Source organism: Tinamus guttatus, unplaced genomic scaffold (genome assembly GCF_059628265.1).
Source record: "Tinamus guttatus ecotype Peru unplaced genomic scaffold, ASM5962826v1 Tinamus_guttatus_pri_ptg000549l, whole genome shotgun sequence".
Taxonomy (NCBI): domain Eukaryota; kingdom Metazoa; phylum Chordata; class Aves; order Tinamiformes; family Tinamidae; genus Tinamus; species Tinamus guttatus.
In genome coordinates, this window is record NW_028289083.1 from 180395 (window position 1) to 207373 (window position 26979).

General features: G+C 37.1%; 1 protein-coding gene across 1 annotated transcript in view; it reads left to right on the top strand.

Annotated features, from left to right (window-relative positions):
* The first annotated feature begins 620 nt into the window (after positions 1-620).
* WDR70 (WD repeat domain 70) overlaps positions 621-26979 on the top strand; it is a 126373-nt gene continuing 100014 nt past the window's right edge. Inside the window, exons 1-5 of the mRNA XM_088534385.1 lie at positions 621-670; positions 767-829; positions 1058-1141; positions 3501-3615; positions 6579-6786. Of these exons, the coding sequence (XP_088390511.1) occupies positions 646-670; positions 767-829; positions 1058-1141; positions 3501-3615; positions 6579-6786 (495 nt within the window). The 5' untranslated portion in view covers positions 621-645. The remainder of the gene's footprint in view (positions 671-766; positions 830-1057; positions 1142-3500; positions 3616-6578; positions 6787-26979) is intronic.

Sequence of the window (26979 nt, forward strand, 5' to 3'; positions counted from 1 at the left end):
GACCCCGCCAAATCCCGGCGGGCAGCGCGCGCGCGTGACGCACTTCCTGCCACCGCCCCGCCGCTTCCGGCGGGCGGGCCGTTGGGCGGCGCCGCCGCGCGGCGTGGACGGAGCTCGGGCCGCGGCCCCTGTGTCCGCTGCGGGGCGGCGGGTGCGGCTCGTGCAGCCCCGCCGCGGGGGCGCTGCGCGCACGGGGCCGGCAGCCTGGCCGCGAACCTCGCGGACGCTAAAGCATATGTGCAAAAAAAAAAAAAAGAAGAAAAAAAAGAGCAGCAAAACACGCTTATTTGTAGTAACGGTAGCCCGAAACGCTGCGGGGTCCCCTGCAGAAGCACGCGGTGCCCCTGCTGGGTTTGCGCCGCTGCGCCCGCTCCGTACGTCCCCAGGCCGTCACGCTTAGGGCACGGGCTGCGGTTTAAGGGGAGTCCGGGGTGGGGGGGGTTGTGTGGGTGCCCCGGGGCCCGGTATCGCCCCGTCCCTGCGCTGAGCTCGCGCTTAGGGCACGGGCACCGGGCGGGGCGGGGCCTCCTCGCGGCGTGGGCGGAGCTGCCGCCGGGCCGGGGGCGGTACCGGAGCCGCCCCTCCCGCCGTGGCGCCGCTTCCTGCCGGGTGCGGGGGCTGTTGTGGTTCCGGGGCGGCCGCAGCATGGAGGCTCCGGGAGCGGCGGGCGGTGAGCGCTGGGGCCGGGGCCGCGACGGCGGCTGCGGCAGCTGCTGCCGCCGCCCCGCTCCCTGCGCTGACCTCGTTCCCTTTCGTCCCCTTGCAGATGCGGCGGCGCTGGCGGGGCCCGACCCGGAGCTGGCGGCCACCATGGGCTTCTCGGGCTTTGGTGCGTGGCGAGTGGCGGCACCGGGCCGGCGGGCGGGCGGCTTTCTCTACCTTCCTCGGATGTGGGGGGCCGTTGGCGGCCGTTGACGGCCGTTGGCCCGGGAGGGTCAGAGCGGGGAGCGGGGCAGTGCGGGCGCGGCACCTAAGAGTGTCGCGGATCACTTTCCGGGTCTTGATTTTGTTTATTTGTTTTTTGACTGTTCGTTTCTGCTTTCCCACCCACTTTTAGGGAAGAAAGCTCGGACTTTTGATCTCGAAGCCATGTTTGAACAAACGAGAAGAACTGCCGTGGAAAGGAGCAGGAAAGTCTTGGGTAAGTAGCGTGGCCGTTGCCAACTCATGCTTTTCAGATAGTGCCTTCTTATTTGATATTGGGGTGAGATTCATTAACTGCTTCATATTGCCTTTTTTGTGTGCGTGTTTTTGGGGGAAGTAGGTTTACTCTAGGAAGACAATTTGAAGCAGTTTGAGGCTTAGTAAGTAGGCAAGTTTTTGTTTACATCTACTGTAAAAGTATTTGGGAATGTGCAGGATGCTGTATGTGAGCTCTAGTCAACAAAGGCGCAGAAGGGGCGGTGAGCTAGGAAACAGACTTTTTTCATTCCTTATTTTAGTTAGATCTGTATTTCTTATGGAAGAGGGCGTGTTGGAGACAGCTTTAAATTTGCGTAAGCAGAATAATAAGAAGAAACAAGGGAGAATGCCTTTTGTGTCCTATAACATAGAGCAGGTTTCATGGCTGCCCTCAAATCTGTTCTCACCCCTAGCTATGGAAATTTTCAAGGTGGCAGCTTGGGAGAGGAAACTAGCGAAAATGAAATGCTTTGGTTCTGATATCCAACCAAGGAACACTCTAGTGAGGGTCTTTGGGACACAAGGCCATGTTTTTTTTAGAATTTACGTTGTCAATGTAAATACCCAGTTTTTTCTTCCCCTGTACAGCGTGTATGGAGAAGGCTCCTCAACACATCAACAAAACTATCATTGTTGAGTTGCTTCTGTCCCCACTGCCTTAGAAATAAACCAATCTAAAATGTAGACTTTAAAGACACTGATTATAGAGACGGCTGTTCTTCATAAAATAATTAGATTATGTCAACATTGATGATATTTATTGTTTTAATCATATGGAGAGCCATACGAGTGGACCTCTGTGGAGGCTTGTTGATTTTTGTGGTCTTTATGTCACCGTGAAATTCATGGATATAAGGGTTCCCAAAATATGATTTGTGTGCTTTTCTCCTACTGTTTAAATCTAAACGCAGCAAGAATTTTCCCATGTTCATGACCTTTTCATGTTTGATACTGGTTCAGCTTGTGCAATATTTTTCCCTTTCGAGAGATCAGATGATTACATCATGTTTGAGGTTTAGATAGAAATCCTATCAGCAGCTGCATCGCTAAACAGTCAAATTATTAGATTGATGATTGACTTTTTGATTAACAAACAGTCATAACAAGTCATTTAGTCTTTTGCAGAGGTTTTGGAATTGCTACATTTTGAATTTTGGTTTTTGTTTGTTGAACTTGAATTTTTGAGAACAAAAAGAAAATTCTAGAATCTTTGCTATAATAGAAGCACAATGTACTGGTGATTGTGAGATCAGTGTTTTTTTTTTTTTTTTCCAAAAATGACAAAACTTTGTATTTAATTCCACTGTTTATCTTAAAACCAAATTTTGCCATTCATAATACAATGCTTGTGAAAGTGTAGAAACAGTTTATAGCTTGAACTTTTATATATATAAAAGTGTGTGTATATATGCATATATACACACATGCACACACAAATGCACACACACATATGTATATACAATGTGAGCATTCTGTTTCCAGATTTCCTAAAATATTCTCTTGATTTTAACTCTGCTACCCAAGGAGAATTGAGGTCAATATATGTTTCTTAGTTGTCTATTGTGCAGATGCTTGTGTGTCTCTTCAGAAGATAATGCTTTTGCATTGTACTGCTTAACACAGTTTTTAGCCAATAGTTTGAGACAGTTGTTTGCTAGCTGTGTGAGAGAGGAAACAAGAAAGTACTTTTCTTGTTTAGGGAAAAGATAAGAAAGTGTAATTTTTCCTTGCTTAACAAAAGTTACTTGAATATTTTAAGAAATAGAATAGTAGTGTCTCTTCTCCTGCACCAATTTGACCATCCTGTGTAAGATTTTTACCAATACTTTCAAATGGGAAATTCTATTTTATGTTGGTTGTGCTGTCCCATTTGGATTATTTTCAGAAAGTGACACGTAAATAAATAGAGTTGTGGCAATTTTCCATATGTTTCAAATTTACGTATTTACACTTGCTATGCAAATTTCAAGAATTCTATGAAGCAGTTATACTAGTTAACTGCTATTCTGTATAATGTTGAGCATGTTTAAATATCAGCATCATAATATTATCACCTTATGTTTGGTAGTCCATGCAAACTAGTGACTGTAAGAAAGGTGCTTGCATTTTGCCTGACACGTTTTGTATTTCTGAGTGATTGTTACATTAGCAGCAGAAATATTGTAATATTTTACTGATCGTATCCTTCCAAACATTTCATATAGGCCTGAAAATGAAGAAAAATTGTTTTCACTGACCTCAATTTGAGCTGACCTCAAGTTTAGTTATTTTCTAGTGGTCTTGATTACTTGTCATTTACTTGCTCTCTTTGTATTCAGAGGCACGTGAAAGAGAGAAAGAAGACCAGGCTGAAAAAGAATTTAGATATCCGCACCCTGATTCACCAGCTTCAGCCTCAAATGTAATCGGAGCTCAGTCCACGTTAACACCAAGGTACTTAGATATGATAAAAATTAATTCTGTTCAACAGCTTCCTTGTCTGAAGGGTTTGCTTTTTCTTCTGCTTTTTCTGAAGAACATGAGCAACATTTAATGTACGTGCTATCTGTTATCTGAAGTCTTTTAGTGGAAATACTGATTCCTGAAAGATGTTTCAGTATTTAAAACTGTCAGTATGTAGTTGGCAGTTAATTTTGCCATGTTGTGTTTCAATTTGAGAACAGTATTCTTTTTCAAAATTTCTTTGACTCTCAACTCAAACTGTGGACTTTCTCTTAGGTGACTGCACAATACTCCCCTTCCCCATTGGTGTTCTGAGATACATTTCTGATGAAATAATGGAAGATGAGAAGAATTTAAATGTGATGTACTGCATTTGGAGATTTCAATTAAAGAAATAAATTAAACCAAATGGTAAAGTAGAAAGAACCCAGGTGATCCAGAGCCTGTCCCAAATCTACTTATTTAGATAAAAGACTTGAGAGAAGAAAACTCCAGACATTTTGGAGTATTTTGAGTTAGGTAGGCTCTGGTAGCTCCCCAGAGTTCTGATGATTTTTCAAGTTTTGTTTTAAATGAGCATTGAGAAGAGAGACCATGATGTGAAGAGCTGTTGGAACTGTAAGCTGAGCAGATGTCAGCTTACCGTTTGGTATCTCCTTGTAAGCTGTATGGTGTATAGTGAGAATTTAGTGCTGAAACAGGAAGCTATTGAGGCAGGCAGGCCAGTGTGATTCAGCCCTAATTCAAAAGGATAATCCAAAAACTGATGTTGAGGTATATAATATAGGACTACAGAATATATAAGTTTTACTAACAGCACTTCTGTGTATGATGTAGATGATACAAAATAATGAACTCTTTATTGTCCAAAAAGGTGACTTTTTTTTTTTCAATTACATTAAATTATCCTCCTAGGCCCCATAGAATCATAGAATGCTTAAGGTCGGAAGGGACCTCCAGAGGTCATCTTGTCCAACCCCCCTGCATACGCAGGGACACCTAGAGCACGTGGCACAGGACTGCGTCCAAGCGGGTTTTGAAGATCTCCAGAGAAGGAGACTCCACAACCTCTCTGGGCAGCCTGTTCCAGTGCTCTGTCACCCTCACTGTTAAGAAATTTTTCCTTAAATTCCTGTGGAACTTAACTTTTCTTCATATGCAGACAGAACATATGCTTCAACTTGTGCTTGTTGCTTCTGTTGTCTCTGGTACCACAAAAGTGGGGAAGAGTACTGATTTTTATGGTTGTTAGAAAGGACATAGTCAACGCAGAAGGACTTGAAGAACAGTTTTTGATTCTGGTTAGTTTAGAATGCAAATGCTATAGAGAAATACTTAAGTACTGTAGCAGTTAAAATATTCTAAGTACAAGAGTATTTATGCTTCATGATAGGAGAATTTCTTGTTAATGTCTAAAAAGAACAAGTCAAAGAAAATAGCATGTGCTATGTGAAAAGAGGGAGCTTGTTGGGGGGGGGATGCCCAAATACTTGTACAGCTCTTGGTATATGTTTTGTTATTTCCACTCTGAGTGCCCTCTACTAATGTATCTTTCTTTGTCCTCTTGCCTCATTTGTATCGAGCAGGTAATCAGAGAAAGCAGAAAACTTATTTTCCTTCCACCTCTTTGAATCCTGGGGGAAGTTTTTCTTTCTGTACAGCCTCAGATTCAGGGAGGCCATAAGCCACAAGGGTGAAAGTTGCAGGGGACACTGCTGTGTCTGCTTTGTTATTCAGTCTTCCTTTTGTCAGATAAGGATAAGGATCTGCAGTTAGGAAGGAAGCTACATGTTGTTCTGTGGTGTCTATGCAAAGATCCGAAATGTGAGAATATAGGATTTGAATAATTGTGAGTTTACACTGTTCTCACTGATAGCTGTGTTGTATCCTTAGTTCCCTTCCAAAACAAGTTAAATTGTGTGCCTTTGGGGAAATAAATTGTGGTTTGCTTGTCTGGGAATGCATATCAATTCAGAGACAAGTCTGCACATACTATGGAAAAACTGCTAATTTTACGTCAGAAAAGTTGTAGAGTTCTAATTGCCCAAATCATCCTCAGGTGTTTGGAACCTTTTGATAGAAGGCTATTGTCCCACTGCTGTAAAGGAGCTTATTTTGAGTTAGATTTATTAGGTATATCTTGACCTAGGTCTTTAAATGTCTGTCATTACTGTGCAAAACAAAGTTTTTATACAGAGGTATCTTTCATTAGGCTAGTAACGATAATGTGAAAAATTAGGCAAGCTTTTAGGTATGTAAGTCCTTGTTACCCTTGTTATCGCTGTTCCGTATGAGGACTCCTCCGTGTTATTCTTAAGTTGTTTTGATTTCTTCCTAAAATAGAATTCAATTTACTCGTCCGAGACAGATGACTTGTGTATAACCTATTACTTGCCAGTGTAGAGCTCTTCTGGGCAGTGCATGTTACACAGTTTTGAACTTCTTTATCTAATGTTTTATTATATTCTTGAACTTATGTGTTTTTATGGTTGTTTTTAAGTAATAAGCTAAACGCTATAGTTGTGTTTTTTTTTTTTTTCCTTTTTGGTGTTAAACTCCTTCATAGCTTGCCTACTTGTAAATCACAGATATGCTCCTAAAATACAAGCTTGCAAAGGACTGTCTTGCAAAAGTCTATTGAGTTTATTATATCACAGAATCTGAAAGAAAGAGCTGATGCCCACTGCAAAGCTTTTTCTTTTCTTTTTTCTTTTTTTTTTTTTAAGAAAAACTCTTGAAAGTAATGTTTTAAAGTTACTGCGAGTTCTCTGCTTACCAGTTTCAGACATTCTAGTAGAATGCAACCTTCTTGTTAGATACCAGTAGAGGGAGCAGATTTACTTTGAATGAGCTGAATGACCACGTATTAAATAGTTCTGCTTACTTTTCAGAAATTCACTAGTGCCAAAAATGTGTTCATGTTCTTGAAGTAGCTTTTTAATTTTTCCATGCAGAGATGCAGCCTGTAGTGAAAGTGAAGACAGCTCAGGTGAAGAGTTAACTGGCCCCTCTGTGCAATCCCAAACTTCAGCTCAAGGTCAAAATGAGGATACTGATGATGAGGAGGAGGAAGATGAAGAATTCATTGGGCCACCTCTCCCACCTGGGTTCAAGGACAGTGATGATGATCATGATGACGATGATATGCAGGATGAAGATAATGTAAGTATTTTATTCTTCTTCAACGCTTAAACACTTCAGGTAGACTTTTGTTTTTAACCATGCTCTTTTATGATTGAATCTGTGGGTGAAGTGTATGCCTGCTGTTTGAAATGCAGATTTCATGTGATTTCTTTTTTTTCCCTAATGATATTAAACAAATGCAAAATTCTTTTTAAAATACCTGGATTTTTTTAATAGCAAAAAAACCATGCATGTGAATCTGAGCTTCACTTGTATACTTTAGCTTGATGCACATTATGCAGAATTAGGAGCAATAAAGTAAGAGTGTTTCGTTGTTGTAGTTTTGTTTTTTAATCTGAAAATGCGTGTGTCTAACAATCGGAGTGAAAGTTACTGTCTTGGAAGTACTTATTTATTGCTACTGATGGAGATGCCTAGTTTTGATCACTTTGGGGCTGAGTAGTTTTCAGTCAATTTCAAGACACAGAGTTTGAAACAGTATGAGCCATGTGTTTGTTACTTTGTGTAAATTTAATCTTTTTTAAAAATAAATGTAACAAGTTTCTAATACTCACTGGTAACTTTGTGTAAGGAAGTGATTAGTCTCAACCAGTGTGTATGCGTTCTGCACAGGAGTTCTTTCTTTGGGGCCTTGTCAGAACGCCCCTCTAAATCACTGCTATCCCAAGCTGTCCTCATTTCTCTTCCTAGAAAAAACAAACTTTTGTTCTGTTTTCAGCATTCCTAAGGCTTGTAACTGCCAACTTGTAACTGCCTTATAGTACTGAAATATTGAAGCTACACACAGAGAAATAACCAGGCTTGGGAATCAAGTCCTGCAATTTAAACTTCAGGAAAATAAGAGTCTCCTAGATAGATGCTCAAAGGTTTGCCAATGTATACTACACCAAAATAAAGCAAGGCAATCTTCGAGCTATGTTATAACCTTGCAACTAAACCCAAACTTAAACCTCATGTTTGCCACCATTTTCACTAAAGTATCACACTAAATTATGCATAAGAAGTGTCTTCTAGTAACTCCTCCTTGATCCACACAGGCTTTATTCTTAATTATGTGTATGTCTTTTCTTAAATGCAAACTGGGTTTTGAAAGTACCAGTGTAATAAGCAAAATTTGCCTTAAAAAGGATTTAAAAAAAAAAAAAAAAGAAAAACAAGGGAAGTTACTTTTTGTGGAAGAAGACGGTATAATCAGTGTATCACATACTGGAATATATTGCCCTCTTGTTAGGGTCTTATAATTAAACTGGTTTCTAAGCTGAGTGTCTCTAGATTGCTTCTCATGTTAATTAAGGGAGTTTTGCACATGTTGGAAATTCATAGGGAACTTTATTGAAAAGATTCCTTGCAAAATAGCTGGAATATTAATGATTCTTTATATATACCTGATTTTTTTTTCTTATAACTTGTGCCAGAAGTTGTTATGGTTTTCTTTCTCAAATGAGAATTAATACAATAGCTTAAAATTGATGATAATTATTTTATAAAACTGGAGTAAAATTTTGGAGAACTTTGTCTCTGTCTCCTTGATCTGGTAGAGGTGTCGCATTCTGCATTTTGCAAAAAGCATCATATATAAACCCTGCATAATTCAATTCTGAAATAACATGAATTTGTTTTATTCAAGAGACTGTTCAGTACATATGTTCTAGTCTTGGTCTGCTGTTACTTTTCCCCATAAAATATAAATTAAAAAAGCATTATTGTATTTGTGGAAATAAATAACTTTTCTGTTTATTTGTTTTCCTTGGAAACACTGGTGTGTACCAGAGCAGGGGGGAAAAATCTTACTAAATTCTCACTAAGCAGGTCAACGTGGTTTTTACCATGAGTCTTTGCCTTTGTCATCACTGTGATGAAACAGGGTTATAATAAACTCTGTTAACAATACTGTGATAGCCATGTAGCAGAATTGTTTGGAAAATTCAAAGAAAATTTTACCACATTGGTTGAGTAATCTATAATGAATATTCTCTAAATATTAGAAATCTGTTTTATTGCATCATCAGTGGAAGCTGTCATTCTTTGATATCTCTTTTGTAAGCAGAGTAATTTCATTAGGTTCACATGAATCAGCAGTCCTGTATATGCTGGTGTTCCAGCCAGTGCTATAATGAGGTCTTTAGTCTCCGTAGTGATGAGACGTCTCCGTCTCTATGGATTCCTAGACATAATCGCACTCAAGCCGCTGCTGAGTGCCAAGTTGTGGCCAACTCCGTCATTTGTATATGATTATGGAATAAATTAGGTCTTTTAGGAAAATGTAATTAAATGTTAAGCAGTTATTTAGGCAGCATGATAGTGTGGGAAAACAGCATTATTTAATAATTGAGAAATCATGGAAAGGTGCATAAAATCTTATATGTCAAAACTGAATCTTTTTAAAGGTTTGTTCTACAGCACAGGATAAGGCTTTCAAATGCAGAGGTAGCTTATGAATGAAGAGTGGGTTATCAACAATGAAATAAGAAATATCTGTTCTTTTTTAATCCCTCTATTACAGTGTGCTGTATACCTGTTTTCTGGTGCCCTTCATCAAAGATGACTGCACCTTCCTAAGGATTTGTGTTTTGAAATCTCTAAAATGAATTATACTAGAAATATCATATGGAAAAGACTGCATTGATAGTTGAGATTTATGATTCTGAGCACTGAAAATGACTTATTTTCATTTTCTATCTTTAAAGGGTGGTGGGCACCTTGCTTTAGTTCTGTAAATTTCTTAAAAATGCTAAAGAGAAAACAATGTGCAGAAACAGCTGATTTAATTCAACACGTTTTTTCAGTGTTTCTTACTAGTCACTTAATGCTAGCAACATTAAGGTATAGATGTTCTGTACTGTTTTATGTGTTTGAATAATGCTACAACGCACTCAAAAAACTGTACTTAACTGGGAGCCGAAGTTAAAAGTCCTATAATAAAAAGTTAGTCAGACAGCAAGGTAATGTGCAGACTGGTGTGATTTAGGTTTGTCTGAACTTAAGACAATAGTTACAAAACAGTCTAAAATAGATTTGGTTGAGAATAAGCAGAGCGGCAGAAATATGAGACTTGTGGGTTTTCAGTCTAAACAGTTAATTTATAACTGGAGAGATGTTGTGTCAGCCTGGATGCCAGAGGCCTTTTGGGGTCTAGATCCTCCCCTTTCTGCTGCTCGTGACCTCAGTCCTGCTCTTTGCTGCAAAGGAACTTAGGAAGCAGCTGTGCTGTCCTGATTTCCTGTTGATCGATTGGTGATCACAGTAAGATCCTGTGAGTCCCCCCGAAAAGCAGGTGTTGATGTTATGAGACCTCCCTCTCTAATTCTTTTTTCCCAATTGTACATTGGGCTGTGCTTGGTTTGTGTGGGGGCAGAAGTGGGAGAGGAGAGATGAAAAGCTCCAATGTATATTTCCTTAGTCGTTTTTTTTATTTTGAGATGGATTATAAGGCTGTCCGTCTTTTGTTATCATACTTTTATGCTGATGAAACTTATTTAAAACACACATTTTTATTCTTGACTGAAAGATTGTTTTTTTTAAAGTAGTTGCAGGAATTGCAGTTCTCCAGTCTCAAGACTGGCTTCACCCAAGTAGTTTGCCACTGTTTATCATACCTGTCCTTAGGTAGGTATGGTTTTTAGTGGAGAAACATTGTTTTGCCCCTGCTGCCTGTTCATTTTTGTTTTGTTTTCTTAAATAAGACCCTAATTAGCATTATTTATCAAAATTAGTTGCTAGAGGATGTATGTGTCTTTTTGAGCCTGGGGATGACCCAGAGCTGTCCCACTTGCATTGTGTGTGTTTTGAATAATCATCAGATGGGAATATTAACTAGTAGTTGTTGCCTTGGATTTATTTTTTTCATACTTTTATTGGTGTTTTTATAGAAAAATTAATAATAGCTGTTAATTGGTGAATACTTTGCCTTGAAATGTTTTGAATCAGCACTGTTGATTTTTAAGTGTTATACACTTAAGTAATTTGCAGACGTCGGTGTATAAACCATAATGAATATAAAGTTATGAATTGAATCATATGTATGAAATCTGGCCTGACTTTTTACTGTAAATTTACAGAAGCTCATTTTATAAATTCCCACCTTCACATTAGCTGTGGTAACGTGTGTGGTTATATTCAACGTTAGTATTGGTGGTAGTGATATTTCATAAATGCTTAGATTAAATGGCTGTATTATTTCCCTCCATTTATGCCATCATGATAGCTTTTAACAAAGCACAATATAGGCTTGTAAATACATATATAAATGTTTTATAAGATTCCTTTAGTACATTATGTACAGTTGGTCTCTGACACATTCCTCTTAGGATTTTCTTTTTATGTGATGTGTGTTAATTGGCAACATAAGTAAGATGAGACATGGAGTTGCCTATTTGAAGTGTGGTCAGCTTTTTTTTTTTTTTTTGTGGTGTTTTTCTCCTAGTGGAATAGAAAGCTTGGCAGGATTGTCAGTGCCGCTTTTTCACCTGGTCATATGTTGATGGGGAGCAGGACCAAGCAGAGTGTGTCCTATGCTGGAAGCTTTGCATGTTGGTTTCACCTCTAAAAGTGCCTTTGCTGGAAACTTGAGAAAAATATTTCTCTCTTTCCAAACAGGTATTAACAGGAGCAGATCTTGTGTTTTAGAGGGCAGAGTCATATTAAGGGCAATATTTCTTATGCTAAATTTTGAATTTTTCAGAGGCTTGGGTGAGGTACAGGTTATGTTGGGCTTCTTGTCTGCTTTTGTTTCCTTGAGCAAAAAGCTTATGGGTGCAAACTGGGTGCTTCTGCAATCAAAATAAAGATTGTGTGGAGGGACACAGGAGACAAGCCAAAACAGTCATGTCAGGATTTGGTGGGTGGACACTTTTCAGTCTAGGACATAGTGAATTTTTCAAGGTAAGAAGTAACACCTGTTGAAACACAGTTCTAATAAGAGTGTGTGTCTTTGGGAATAGTCACTTGTCTAGACAAGATAACTGTGCTAAAATATTTAACAGTGTGTAGTGTAGCACCTTGTGATGCTCTTTTTCCTCCCCTAAAGCAGCAAGCATTGAGCTGGTAGGTAGACGTATTTGCCAGGTGAGTTTGTAAGACTTCTTATAGAACTTGCTTACAGTTGACTCCTCTTGGAATCAATTGCTTTTTTTTCTTCTTGCAGTACTGAAGAGATACTCATCATGTTGTAATTATCTCCCTGAAAAAAGGGCCTTGGGCCTCTCCAAGGCCGTACTCTGTTTTGGGCGTATTTCCAGAAAGATATCTGAAGTTCTGGAATTGTTTGGAGCCACTTTGAAATTTTTGCAGGGATTAACAAGGCCTATCAGTAATAGTCTTTTGTTTAGAATGGAAGAAAGCCATTTCCTGCTGAGATATATATATGTGTGTGTGTATATGTATGAATATAGGGAAAATTTAAGTAGACTATAATTACTCCAATTAGACTTTTGGCTATGGTGCTACGCCAACAATCTGGGTCTTGTAAAAATAAATAAATGTTATGGGAACTTAAGTCATCCTATGGAGTTTTTACTTTTAGGCTGAAAGAGTGTCTGTTCTGGTAACAGGTTATGTTATGTTTTACCTTGTCTGAAGAAGAAAAAGTGAACTAGGGGGTCTGAATAAAGATCTAAACTGCTTACAGTTAAACAGTGTAATTTGTACTAGTGCAAGAGAGACAGAAAAATGCATTTTTGAGAAAGGCATGCTTCTTGAACTTTTTTTGTCCAGCGTATTAATGACTAGGTAGCAACTACCATTGCTTTCAACTTCCTCTTTTATTACCTTCCCAAATGGTCAGGAGGAAAAATGCATTTGTAGAATCAATGTGTAATATGTTTTGGGGTCTTGACAGTGTTTCTTTTGTAAAAATCAAGATTTTTTTTTCCTTTACATTCAATTTTGAACAAGTCATTATGGGTTATATGTCATTAATGCCATTGTTGTTTACTTGTTGTTGTGGTTGCTGATCATTTTGCGTATGAATTTAAAAAGATTTGCAGACTTTACTAAACTAAGGTTTACTAAGGTGAAGCCAAGTTGGAGATGAAGGGACCGGACTTCATTTATTAGATTTTCTGTGCATCTAACATGACTGTATTGTTTCTGAAAAACTTGTCCATCCTCTAAACAGAGTAGTAAGTACAGGTGTATAGAACTTTTGCTTGAACGAAATAAACAGAAAATAAACAGAAAATAAACATGAAGGATAACAAGTATTTGTAATATTTATGATTAAGTAATTTTGAAGGCCTGTGTATGAAGGAGGAGTGTAAGTGACATGTAGTTACACTTCCTTTCCAAAACAAGTTTTCATAGGATTTTCGATTAACAAATGATTTATGTTAAACTGCTGGACCTGCATGCTACTGCAGTGGTATCCTTGGAGAGCAATTTTGTTGACTCTTGGAATGTCTGCTGTTTGTTTAAGAGATGGCTTTAGATTTTTATGAAGGTGAGACTACCACATGTCACACTTTACAACTGCTGCAATGGCATCTCCTACTTGCAGGTGGGCACTTAGCAGTATACAGGGATTTTACGTACTTGATGCTAACACTATCCAGATCACAGAGCAATCATTCAGAACTTATTTTACTCTTAGTTATCTTCTTTTATGTTTTGATATGTAATGATTTTCAATGAATTAATATCTCGCGTAACATTTTGCTGCCTTTTCTAATACCTATCACTTTGTCTAGTATTTATAAATGTTTATTCAGCTTGCATCATGGTAACTGAGGACTGATAAACGTTCATATAACATTTATGGGATTTTGCTATTTTTTATTTCCTTTCATAAATCAAGACATACTTTTACCAAAGGGACAAAAGAATCATAACACTACGAATTTTTATTAATCATCTACAAATCTGAGGTTTTTTAAATGTGAGTATAATTGATGGTTTAAGTAACTTTTTTATTCCTTTATTCTGCTAGAGTTATTTTGTTAACTTTGAAAATTATCAATGTGTTTTATATTCATTGCTTTTGTAGAAGAACTTTTTGAAATGAGTATCTACTTAATTAGGAATAAAATAGAAGTAGGAAACGGAAAGAGAAGTCTTTAAGCTCTTACATCTATTTATGTGAGGACCATAATGTAATTTAAAGTCAGGCTAGTTAGAGATAGTATTTAGTTTTTAATTAAGATATTTTGTAAACCAAAAATCACTTTCCTATCATTACTTTCATGGAAATATGTTAAATTACATAACCTTCCCTTCCAGGAGAAAAAAAAGCAAAAGATATATTACATAACTTTCCCTTCCAAAAATAAAAATAAAAACAGGCGGGGGCAGGGAGGGGGGGAGGGAGACAGGAGCCTCCATGCAATAGGAAGAAAGGCTTTTTTAAAAAAAAAAAAACTTATTTTTTTTAAGTGGAGCTTAATGCAATTTGTTAATAAGTAGCTGTCTTATGAAGCTTAGCTTCATATCTAAGTTTGGATTATTAAATCATTTTCCATATATGTAGCTGTGTTAAGTTCAATGGGACTGGATATCCAAATCCGTGGACTTCTAAATTTGTAAGTGGGACTGAGCTTATGTATATTGAGTGTTTATTTTTATGTATATATATACACACATATACATGTGTGTATATATATACATGTGTGTATATATATATAGGTATGTATATATTCAGTGAGGTACCAGCCTTGTACGCTTTCTTTTACGCTATTGATGAGACAGAAAATGCAAACAGAACGCAGGAAAGAGATTATTAGTGACTTCCATTTTTATGCCCAGTGCCATTAATACTCCTCTCTGCAACACATCCTTCTTTCCTCAGTGTGCACTAGGGGCCCTTAGAACATCTCCTGTGCAGCACCGTCGTTCTAGAACTGTGCTGTTTGTCTTGCACTCTTTCTGCAACCCGCTTTAATAACCAGCTTAGAAATTAAATAGCACTTACTATTTACTCACCAAAAGCAGTTTGCAGAATAAATGATCCTTGGAAAAGTTTTAATCAGATACATGTAGTTCACTGCTTTGAGTACTTGTATGTCCTTGTGTGGTGAAGCACCAGTTTTCAAACGAGAGTTGGACTCGGTCCGCTTAAAAAAAATAAATAAAAATAATAATAGTAATAAAGAAGTGGCCCTTTTGCAGGACACTTGGTCCCATTGGTCCTATTAGATATGATAGGTCATATTTGGTCTTTGCCAGACCAAAACTTCTGTTACAGAAAAAAGTTTTCAAGAGTTAAAATATGTAGTTAATTCATTCAAAAAATTATTCTGAAACCAAAGCAAAAACCAGAGTCCTTGCTTATGTGTGGATTGTTTGCATGGAAACTCTAGGCAGCTGGGCTTGTTACTCTTTTCTGTTTTTCTGTTTAAGAATATTATTTCACTAACATCATAATACATGTGATATTTCCCTATCACTGGCTGTATAGTGGGTATATTTGTAGAGTAATTCGAATATCAAAAAGAGATGACAATGTTTTTTAGGACTACAATATCTTGGAGCTGTGGCCACGTATAGGAGCTATGACCATTAATATTTGCCTTTATTAGCTGGTATCTTCCTATGCTTGAAGTACAGAAAACTATAGGACTTAAGACCACAAACAGAAGAATTTGGGGGAAAAAATCTTTTTTTTTTCCATCTGCTATTTAAAATGTGAAATCTTAGACAGTGTTTGTTATTTATATAGCTTTTCCTTTTTTTAAATAATGAAGGTTTGTTGGAGGATGGATCGGAATCAGGCAGATCATGCAGGATTTGTGCAACAGTTAATCTCTTTACATGGAGTGGGAAAATGAACTGAACTTTTAATGGACCATTCCCATCTCTGACTTGTTTTCTTTTTATTTCATTTTATTAAATGAAGCATGGAAGGTGCCTTGCTTGAGATGGAACTTTCACATACTGGAGTACTCCATTCTTTAGTCCTTCCCTCATATATAAGAAACATCTTTCCCATGGTCAAAGTATAGTTAGTCTGTCAGACCAAGAATGTAGGTCTTGCAGACTTTGTGTTGATCACATGGCAGATACTTTTTTAGTTATGATGTGACACTCTGGGTCATCGGTAGGGCTCTTGGGATTCTTAGTAAGTTGTGTGGGTTGCTTGCTGTGTGGTTTCTTATGGTGGGCTGGAGCAGGCCCATGGATTGCATCTTACTCGGTGCAATAATTATAATAATAATAGCACCATGGGGGAAACCCTTCTGCAGGTGGCTAGGATTTATTCTCTGTTTACTTCCTGGGTCATCAGCAACAGTGATGAGGCTCAATCTCCAGAACTCAGAACAAATGAAGCACTGGCAGGCACAAATGGCAAGCACCATAGAGAGAGCGAGCTGCAAGTAGTGCACATCTGTCACAGCCTGATTACTGCATGTCTCATTGCTTAAAGTTAATTGCAGGACTTAGACCTTCATTGAGACTTCAGTGTGAAATGGTGATTGTTCTTGCCTTTTTCATATACAAAAAATGAGAGTCATGAAAGACTGCAGTTTTTGGTGATAATACCAGTTTATATACAGAAAATAACAATTTCCAGTACAGATAGTTAATATGAAAGATAAAATCATTTGGCTTTTCTCTGCTGGCAACTATCTTAATATAGGCAGAGATTGCCTACTTGTTTTGCTGTTAGTCATTGTCTCAAAGTGACAGTTAACAAAAACGAATGTCACTTTCTGAATGTTATTGTGCCTTTGCCTCTGGGCCAATTTTGAATCCTGCCTTTATATTTACTGTAGGTAGAGTAAATATCTGTTGCTTGGAAGTAGTATGGTTGTACTAAACACTTTTGTAAGCATAAAGTTTGTTTTTGGTCTTTGTAAAAAAAGACTGAGTTGACAGGATTGAAGGGGTTAGATTAGGGGAAAAAAAAAGATCAAATTACATTTAAAAATAGACAGAATCCATAAATATGATGGCAGATGCAGACAGATAAATATAAAAAGCACATGATGTCAGCATTAGATTTCAAGATGAATATCTAGGTCTTCCGAAAAGGTGAACTCTCATTCTTCATGTCTTTTACTTGTTTTTTGCGGGAGGTGGAAATTATACACAGAAGGGGGAACATCTATTTGAGTCCTAAACTTTTGAACTACACCTGAATGCCAACAAATAAGTCACTTAAATCAACTTAAACTTCAGTCTTTTTGAATTTTAGAATTGAGTGTTATCTTTCAGACTTGTAGTTAAGATAAACAACTCTACGTTATGAGCTATCAAGAAATTTCTAGGCTTAACTTAAAATATGAACTGGGGTAAGAAGAATAATAGCTCATAGAATAGTTACTGTTTCCTTCCCAAGTCAGTAATGTCCATTCAGATTTTGTGCATCAGCTGGTTCATTGACATTTATCTGCCATTTTCTGCCCCACCTGGTACAAGGGTGTCTCTTCCTTGCAAAGAAAGCAGACTCGCATGTTGGGCCATGACCACATCTGCAGGGAGCAGCTGGCTTTCAGTGCTACCACATTCCTAACCTTTTCTAGTGTAAACTGTGAGTGCATGTCTCTTGCAAAGTAAAGGTCATCATGAAAGTGTACTTGTTGACTTAAATATAAGAATAAGCATATTTCTCAGTGGCATTCCTTCTTTAAATGGACTAATTGTTTTGCTACCAAAAATAAATATCAGGAATGGAAATTCAAAAGCAAAAATAACTATCTTAATCATCCTACTGTCTACAAATTGCTTATATCCATTTTATAAGACCACTGTGACATTGTACTGAATCGCTTTTAAAGAAAATACCCTCTTGTCGTCTTGTTCTGACGTTTTAAGTCCTGATCTTTGAGTGTTCTGTTCCTTGTTAAGACTCTTTTAAAATCAAGTTGATAATGCTACAGAGTCCTTCTCAATTAAAAATAAAAATTCTACAGAAAGTTGAAATTCTAGGGAAACTTCCTGCTAGTTGCTGTTCTGTTCTTGTATCTGTTATCTGTTCTTGTATCTCCCTAGGTCTGCTCTTGCTTAGATTTTCCCCGATTGGTGTAGATTTTGTGCATGGATGTGCAGCGTTTGGGTGCTGTGGGTGGCATGTTGGGCTGCATAGAAACATATGATAATATTATGACTGACATCAGAAGATGTGTGTGACATCCAGGATGAAATCTTAGAAATAATGATGACAGAGTAAACCTTGTAGAATATGTAAACTCTGTAGAATATGTCTGTAAAATTTTGACATGGGTTTCTATATTCTTCCAATGATATAGTGACTTTTTTGTGTTTTTTTTTTAAAGTCTCTTTTTTGAGAGAGTTGATGCTTTCTTTAAGTAAGCTGCCCCTGAGTAAGGGCCACTGATGGGAGTTGTTTTCTGGTTTCTCTCTTTATTTTTTTTGCTTTCTTCTGCTACAGTCCTGGTTTCTGCGGTAACAGATGCTTCCTCCTAAGGTGCCTTGTAGCACCTTGTGTACCTGTCATTCCTCCATGTTCCCTTCCTGCTAGTATCCTTCTCCCTGGGGATCCCAGGTCAGAACTTTTTCCTTTCTGAAAGTGTTTTTTTTTTTTTTTTTTTAAATAGTCTTTTTATATCAAATATTTTTAAATTATTATTAATGCAAGTCCATAAGTAATGGAATAATAAGGAAGCTTCTACATTTTAAAAGTGCAATTTTCAGGGCAGGTCCATTCAGTTGTTCCTCAATTAGAGCATAAATAATAGAGAAAACACAGTAAGCCACCTTTTGGCCTTCTCATTTAGTCTGCTACGTCTTATAGCCTAACTAAGAATCTGCAATTTGTGTTTAAGTGCAAAATGAGCAGTAGTCATTTTTTAGCAAAAATATTGATATCCCAAGTAGGATGTCACTTTCTAATTATAACCAGGCTCTTCATAATGCTATTTTAGGAAGCATCTGTTCAAATCAAATGGTAGTTCTGAAGACCAATTCTCTCCTATCAGGTAATAGTCTTCAGCTGTAGTTTAACTGTGTGTAGTCTGATGTAATTTTGTGTTTGCCTCTTGGGAGTTGTCTCAAAATGTAGGAACTCATGGAAGGTGCAGTCCTGCCTGATACTTTCGGGGGGGGGACGGGGGGTGGAACTTGCGATGGACTGTGTAACCGTGTTTGTTTTGGTAGCAGAAAATCATAGAAATTACCCAGCTTTTATAGCTGATTAAGAAATTTCTTTTGTGTTTATCTGCATCTTTAAGTATTGTAATGATATTCTATGAAAACAGACCTTCCATAGTGCGTTTCATCATGGATCAAAGCCTGCAGTTAGATAATACAGGGTTGGACAGGCCATTAGGAATTGGTAGCATGGGAACACAGCCATAGAAAGAAAAGTAGTGGGGTAAGAACTGAGCATGAATCCTTCACTGTTAGTGAGGGAAGGAAAATGTCACAAGAGATTGTAAAAGGTGCAATATTACTCTGAAAAGTATGGAGGGAGAAAAAAGGAAAATGTGGTGGCAGAAAATTATGAGTCTAAAATTATATGAGTCTAATATACTTGTTTGAGTGTGTGTGTATACACATTATATATGCACACACATATATATGCATACACATATATATACATATATATATATTTTTTTCTTTTCCGGATCTGACTTTGACTCTTCCTGTTTTCTAACCTTTATAACATTATGATAAAATATTCCTCCGTGACTTATACCTAGGCAAGCAAGTGTCTTCAGGTAGCATTTTCTCTGGTGTAATCATATATGAAATTGGTTCTCCTTCAGACCTAAATTGAGTGTGAGAACTTCCTATAATAACTGTTTGACTTCAAAGCTGTGCTTGCAAGTTTCTAACAATTTTTGCTGCTAGAAATAAGTTAAGAGTGACTGAGGCACTGAGACTGTATGAGAAAGATAACTTGAAGCTTTAGGGATTTTATGTCAGGAAATAATTCTTGAAAGCCAAGGGCCTGTGGGATGATATGATGTTAGAGTAAAACATTTTTAGGTGTGTATTTGTGTTTAAAATATAGAGATTTAAATATATATGGAGTTAGATATAGATATTATCTTTAACTTGTGACTGCTCATCTCATAAAAGAAAACAACCCACATTTAGTTTGAAATCGTTGCACGGCCACACCTGATTAGACAGTGTCTGAGCCTCTGTTTCTGTTGTTGCACACTGGCAGTGGTCTCTGTCTGGCACTGTTGAAATGAGAAGGGTTTGCTCTCTAAGCATCAGGCTTCACATATAACTTGTCATGATTTCAAGTTCTAAGGGGGTCATCTCAGGTCCTTTGTCCATTAGGGTAGATTAAGTAAACTGCACACAGTTTATAATATTCCCTGGGAGTTATCAGGGTGTTTAAGTGAAATTTTACAAAGAGACCTATAGTTTGAACTTAATGATTCTCTAAGAGCAAATATCTAAAGCTTACAGAAAAATGCAATTTTCTTAGCCAGAAATCTCCTACACCCTTTATTGTGCAAAATGCGGACAGCGCGGTGTCTGTCTGCCTCATGCCTGTCAGTGTTAAGAGATACTTCTAAGCTCTTGATACTCACAATCAGTTGCAAAAATCTGTTTATATGCATTTACTCAGTCTTTCTAGGTTGTTCCCTCACACCCTTGGAATTGTTCAGTATCATAGTGACTGAGAATTTAGGAATGCGTAGAAGTTTATTGTGATTTTTAGAACATCTTTGTACACCTTTGTGTTGAACCTGTTGGTTGTACTTTAAATGCCAGGTTCTTTCGCTTTCTCTAGTTTCTTATTTTTACCATACACTAAAATTCCTTGGGAAAGTGTTTCAAAGGTAAGAGCAGGTTGCAATTAGTATCAGGGTTTTCCCACTGTAATAGGTTGCTGTGCGTATTAGTGACTGAAAAAAACAGAAGGGTTTGCAAAGGGAGACTTCAGCTAATAAAGTGAACTGGGAGGAGCTTCTCCCTATCTATAAAAGTGCGAGGAGATTGAAGATAAGGGGATGCTATCATTCTCTACTCTGACATGGATTTTGGTATCTCAAGCTGGTTGCTACCTATGGTAGCCAGAAATAGTGAGGATGTTGAGTGCTTTAAATGTGACGAATCTCTAAGGTTGTCCATGGAAGGTAAGCTAAACTTGAAGACACTTTTCTTTTTGTGCTTGGTTGCAAAATGATCTGTATCCTCTTGCACTTTAACAGAGTAATGACATTGAAAGTTCAGTGTAAAGCAGTTGATTTTGGAGGCCAATCTACTGCAGGTTTCATGTGGCCCCCAAGAAGTGAAATGTGAATTATTAAAGAGCCCTAGAAAACAGTCAAGCCTAGGGCATCAGGAGGTGTTAGGTGAGACAGCATTGGTTACAGAACTAAGCCATATCACTTCATGGACCACCTGTCAAAGGGCCATGTCAAACACAAGGTTAATGAGAAGGATCCAAGCTTACAGAACAAATCTCTAAATTGGGAGCTAAATTCTGCCCAAGCCCTGCTAACTGTGCTACTGGGAATCCTTGCTTTGACTTCCTTCTCAGTTGTCTGGAAAACGTCTGTAACAGAATTTGGAAGTGGCAGGTTAGAAGAGAGAGAAAAAGTTCTTGGGCTACATTTGATTTGGAGGATTTGTAGGTCGTTTATTCCTTCTCGTCACGGCAGTTTTTTATGTGTTTATATGTTTTCTACTTCTTCTCCATGCTCATTTTTGCCTTATTTTATATTTTCATTTCTCTTTCAATAGAATAGGAGGTGGTACCTATACTTGAGCACTTGTTTGTTACTGGGGAAGAACTTCTGGAGTGTTATTGGAAACAGCAGTTAAGGAATCGTGCTTTCCCCAGTAACTTCACCAAAGTTGGTCAACAGAGAGATAAAAAATAACACAAATCTCTGTTCTCTACAAATGCATAATTTCACTCATATTATGACTATTAGGCACAGAGTTCTTTATTATTGTTGTTATTAACAAATGTGGTTCTCTTGTTTTTCTACTCTGTTTTGTAAACATCTCATGAGAACCTTAGAGAATTTCAAAGTATGGGATGTTAAAAATTTCATTTATTAGTAGTTTTTCTTACAGAAAATGGAAGAATCTAAGCAGCTCAAACACATTAATTATCTTGTCGTGTTTATTAATGTATCAACCTAACATCTGCAAGATGAGGCATTTTTATCAGACATGTGAACACAGGCAATGTGTTACTGAAAATCTCGCCAAATATGTCACAGGGACTGTTATCTGGACTTTCTTATTCCTAGGACTATTCTCCTTTTCTCTTGACCCTCAAATAAAGGGATAGAGATTAATGTGAACATCAGAAGTTAATATCTCCACATTGCATGAATGTGCATAACAAATAATGTTAACTGTCTATACTGTCCAAGTTGGAGATGTATGCTGTTATTAATCAATTTTTGCTGGATTAACAATACTGTGTACAAGGATAATAGTGACTTAATTTGCTTTGTGCCAATTTTTAATTTTAGGTTAGTACACGTCAAGGAAACAAGTTAACTCAAGTGATCTTCAGGTAGTATGAAGGAGTTGCAGCAGCTCCTCGTGAAGCACACCAAAAAGTCTATCAAATAATTAGGGAAGAGTTCATTAGACATATCTAATTTTATATTTTTAACAGTCATAGAGTGAGAAATATATACAGAGGCTTAATATAATGTTTAATAAGTCAGTAAGGAATGACATTTTTGAATATTTGCTGCCTTTTTCATGCATGCAGCTAAAACTGTGTTGTCCAGATCTTTACCTTAGTCTGGGTTGAAATGTGAAGAATGTTGCTTCTGTACTCTTCATACCTCATATTCCTTTTGGAATGACTACACAAGCATTGGGTTTGACATGTGGACATCTTTCCAGTAGAAAATCTGTTTAGGATCATTACTGTGTTTTTGTACAAATCATAACCAAGCAAAAATGAATAATATTTGTTTAGTTGCTATGTAGAAATTAATGGCTCTGTAATCATACATCTTGCCAGGTTTGATTGCGGTCTTATGGAATCTTCAGAGGCTCCATGGTATTTTTGGTATACTGGCTTATAATATAAAGCATGTTTTCTAAGTCTTGGACATGTCTTTTTAAAATGATTGGTTTTCTGTTTAAAGTCAAGAGCAAGCAGTTTGGATTGGGTGTCATCTCGTGCTTTGTACTTGCAGTGAAAATTTTAAAAAAGTATTATGCTGTTGGTGTTATTGCCGTAGTTTTAACTGTGTTAGATAAATCAACTAACTATATACTCTTATTACTTTTTAATTTTCTTTTGAGAAGACTGATTTGGTTAAAGGAATATACTAGAGCAGAGCATGAATGAAGGTGCTTATTTTCTGACCATGGACCTCACGTGTGTACAATGTACATGTATCTTTCCCTATATCCAGATGCATAAAGTCACTTAGCAATTTATTCTCATGTCACATTACATAAAATTGTGTTGCTAGAACACAGCTTAAATGTTGAATGTTTTGAAGGTAATTTATGGGTGGCATGGGAGAATTAGTAATCGAAACAGTAATAGAATTGGAACCAGCTGTGGGCTAGATAGGAAATTGTCCTTCCTTCCTGCAGTAACTTAGACATGCTGTAATTTCCAACCCCCCGATCCTCGCACCCCTGCCCTATAGTTGTAGATCTTTTCTTCTGTGTGTTTTGTATTTTTTTCCCTTTTTTTTTTTTTTTTTTTTACTTTTATTCTGTCGCTGAATTGAATGGTAAGTTTATGGACAGTGATATCTCTGTAGCTGACTGGACTTATGTGCGTAGGTTTGTATCTCTCTTAAGAGAGATTTCAGAATTGGAGAACTGTTAAAAAGTATAATTTGTGACAACTCTCTGTCCCTAGAGATGTGATTGTCTAGTTTTGCTGACTGTAGTGTGTTTGCTGAGAATAACAGTATCCCTTAGGAGCCTGAAGATCCTTACCAGCATTATTGAATGAAACTCTAGCAGGTTCCTTATGATAGATATTATTCCAGTTTTACAAATCAGAAACTGGAGAATTCAGGAATAAAATACATTGCACAAATTCAAAGGTCAGTTTGCACCTAAATGGGGTATTTTAATTTTCGTTGTAAATTCATGGATATAGATTCTGATATAGTGCTCTAGTGTTATTGCCAGCATAGTGGTGTGGGGGTTCGTACTAGTGTAGCCTTGATATTTATGAAATTCTGTGCCAGAGTGATGACTGCAAGTCTGACAGTGAATATTAGTCTCTTTTGACTAATTGACAATGCATTTTATTTCCGTTGTAATAATCTCCGTGTGTGTTGTAGACATAATTGCCCTGTATTGAACATCTACTGCTTCAGTCAACTTTTTAAATTCTGATGAGTCCAAAAGTGAAAGCTTTGAGGAAAGCACTTCTGTTTTTTTTTTTTTTTTTTTTTTTTTAAAGGTTTATAAAGATGGTATCTTTTTCTTTTTTCCCCAGAATGTCGATATGTTAGTAGATGTGTGTTTTGAATACTAAAGTAGTTCATAAAGTAGTTTAGAGAACAGAACTGTTTTAATTACTGAAGATTATTTAAAACTACTTGTTACTGTTCCTGGAATTCTTATTACAGCCTTGGTTTTCTAGTTTTTGTTTTGGTAAGTCGAGTGAAAACTTCTGCATTTTTTCCTTGAGTTTGATGGAAGGTGACAGAATGAAGAGTCTGTACAGTTTAGCTAGATCTATGCTGTAGAGTGAGAGAAAGGTAAATAATTAAAGGGACTAGTTAGTAAGCTTGAAAAATGTTATGCCTTTAGGAAAGCTTAGTTTCAGCTTGGTCCTATGTCTCATATAGTGTTTGTGGATTCTTTCACATGTGTGTTTTGGGTCATATTCTGTGCTCTAGAAATCCTGTGCAAAATTGGCGTGGTACAGAAATTCTTATCAAGTTGAATGAGAAATATGGGAGTGCCAAAGGGAAACCTGTGTGTCTGAACTAAGCATTTGGCATTTACATGTCACAGAAGAATCTTCACAATAATTTTTCCTTTCTGATCAGAAAATTTAGCTATTTATTTACTGATTGCATGTCACAACAAACATTTTCAGAGCAGAGATGCATATTCATTTTGTTTTTCCATATTGTCAGCTATGATTACCTTTGACTGCCATTCTCCTCTGGTGTTTCTGAGTAAATAAGTCTTCCTCTAGATCAAAGCTAAATTCTATTTGGCCTTAAATAATTCTCTTACTTAAGGTTATATCATACTTAAGGTGCTGCTTTTTTGTCATTCTCAACAGATTAGATAGCAGATTAGATAGTAGCAAATTTATGTATCTTATTGCTATAGCAAAAGTCTTGAGGAGCTTTCCACAGTGTGTGGTAACTGTGCATACTATTTTAGCTAACAAACATAGGTACGTATTTGAAATTGAAATGATAAGGGTGAAATAGGCAGGTGGTTATATAAGCAGAGTATTGCATATCTGGAATATCACCAGAACACCTGGGTTAAGAAAATTACTCTCCCAGGAACTACAAAGGAAACTTGAATGACTACAGGCAATTTTGATTTAAATTGGTCTTATCAGTGATTAGACTTTGCTTTGGAAAAGGCTCAAGAGAATCCTTCTGGTATATATTGTGAGAGCATAATGACTCATAAATTTTAATGTAAAATATGATTTCATTAATCAAGGACTTATTATAAATTTAGAAATTACCTAAATAAGATTTTAGAATGTATGGTGAAAAAACAGCAATCTCCTGAAACCTGAGATTATCTCCCCGGAAGAGGGTCAGGCCAACATTGACTGCTTTAAAAGTAATATATATATATATATAGGAATGTGTGTGTATATGTGTGTGTGTGTGAGTGTTTGTATATATAAAGGTATGTACAAACTGTGCTGAGGTCTAATTGTAATGCTTTTTGTAAGTTGTTAAGCCAGTGGAGTCTTTTGAAAAGGGAACCTTCCACATAGTGGGAAGAAAATAAAGGGTTTATTTAATTTTGTTACCTGTCGTGTCTAAGGCCAGTCTCTTAATTACCATTGAAGCATCTCATTACCAGCATCTCATAAATTATGTCTGACCTATAACAACATTATAAATTTATGATTTTAGGTGTTCATATGTTGGAATGAAGATTTAGTCTAAGGCCTTTTCCCTTACCGGTTAAACCTGAGAAGGCCCTCTGGTTGAGATCACAGGAAAAATTCATAAGGCTGTGATTTAGATGATGTTGAGAAAAACTAGCCACAGTACTGTCTCCGTATCAAATAAATAAATAGATTTCCTTTAGGCATTAGAGAGGAAGTTTGTCTGCTTAAACCCCTCCTTAATTTTTGAATGCACCCCAGAGGAATGCATCTTATCTCATTTAAGAAATGAATAATCTCTCCTTATTATTCTCATGCTTAAAATTCAAGACATGACTTCTGTGCTCTTCCGAGTGTAATCTGAATTAGGAATGATGAGTGGGCAAGGTAGTATTCTACAGGGCCCTCTTAGCATTTCAGTTGATTCTGAAGATTTTCTGCATTTGTCATGGAGTTATGAATTATCTGTTTTTCCAAGAGTAACAGATATTGTGGGTGTATCATGGGAACATCAGCCAAAAATGATTTGTAACAGTGTTTGCGTTTATCTTCCTGCTTTTCATACTGTTCTTCTTTATCTTTTTGAGACCAATTTTTTAGATGATAAACACACATATGCCTTGATCCATCTAACCTAATCAAGGCACCTATGTTAGGAATTTAATTGCCTTATACTCCCTGAATAGCTCATGAAGAGGGAGAATTCTCTAGATGATTCCCTTTGTTGATACACTGATTCTTTTTTTCGATTTATCTGCCCCTTCTTGAGGGCTGTATAGGAAGTCTGAAGTAACTGTTTTATTTGTTTAGATGCATCTGATATCTAAACTTACATGAATCTAGGCCAAACCAAACTTAATAACATGCATCAGTATACATCTGTCAACACTTAACGCCTAAAAGAGAGGAAATTAAAAGTTGTTCAAATGTCTCTTAAATCTGGTTACTTCCTTCTGCTTGCAAGTTTGTGGATAATGCATTCCTATAAAGCAGAAAACATCTCTCTTCGTGTTGCTGGAAAACAACATTTTGTCTATTTCTCACATTGATATATATGTTTTTTTCTACTGCATCTTTCTCTCAAGTGTACTCCTGTACAGCCTAAGTATAAATTTTAGAATTTATTTTCACTTAGGTTATGGAGAAAAATAGTAAAAAAATCATGATTCAGGTCAACTGTCTACTTTAAAGGTCATACAGTCTTAATCATTGCAGGAGGAGCAATTTGCGGAACAAAGCATGGGTATTTATGTGCAGTTGTTTGCAAAAGAGATTTCAAATATAGATATAAAAAATCAATTAAAACT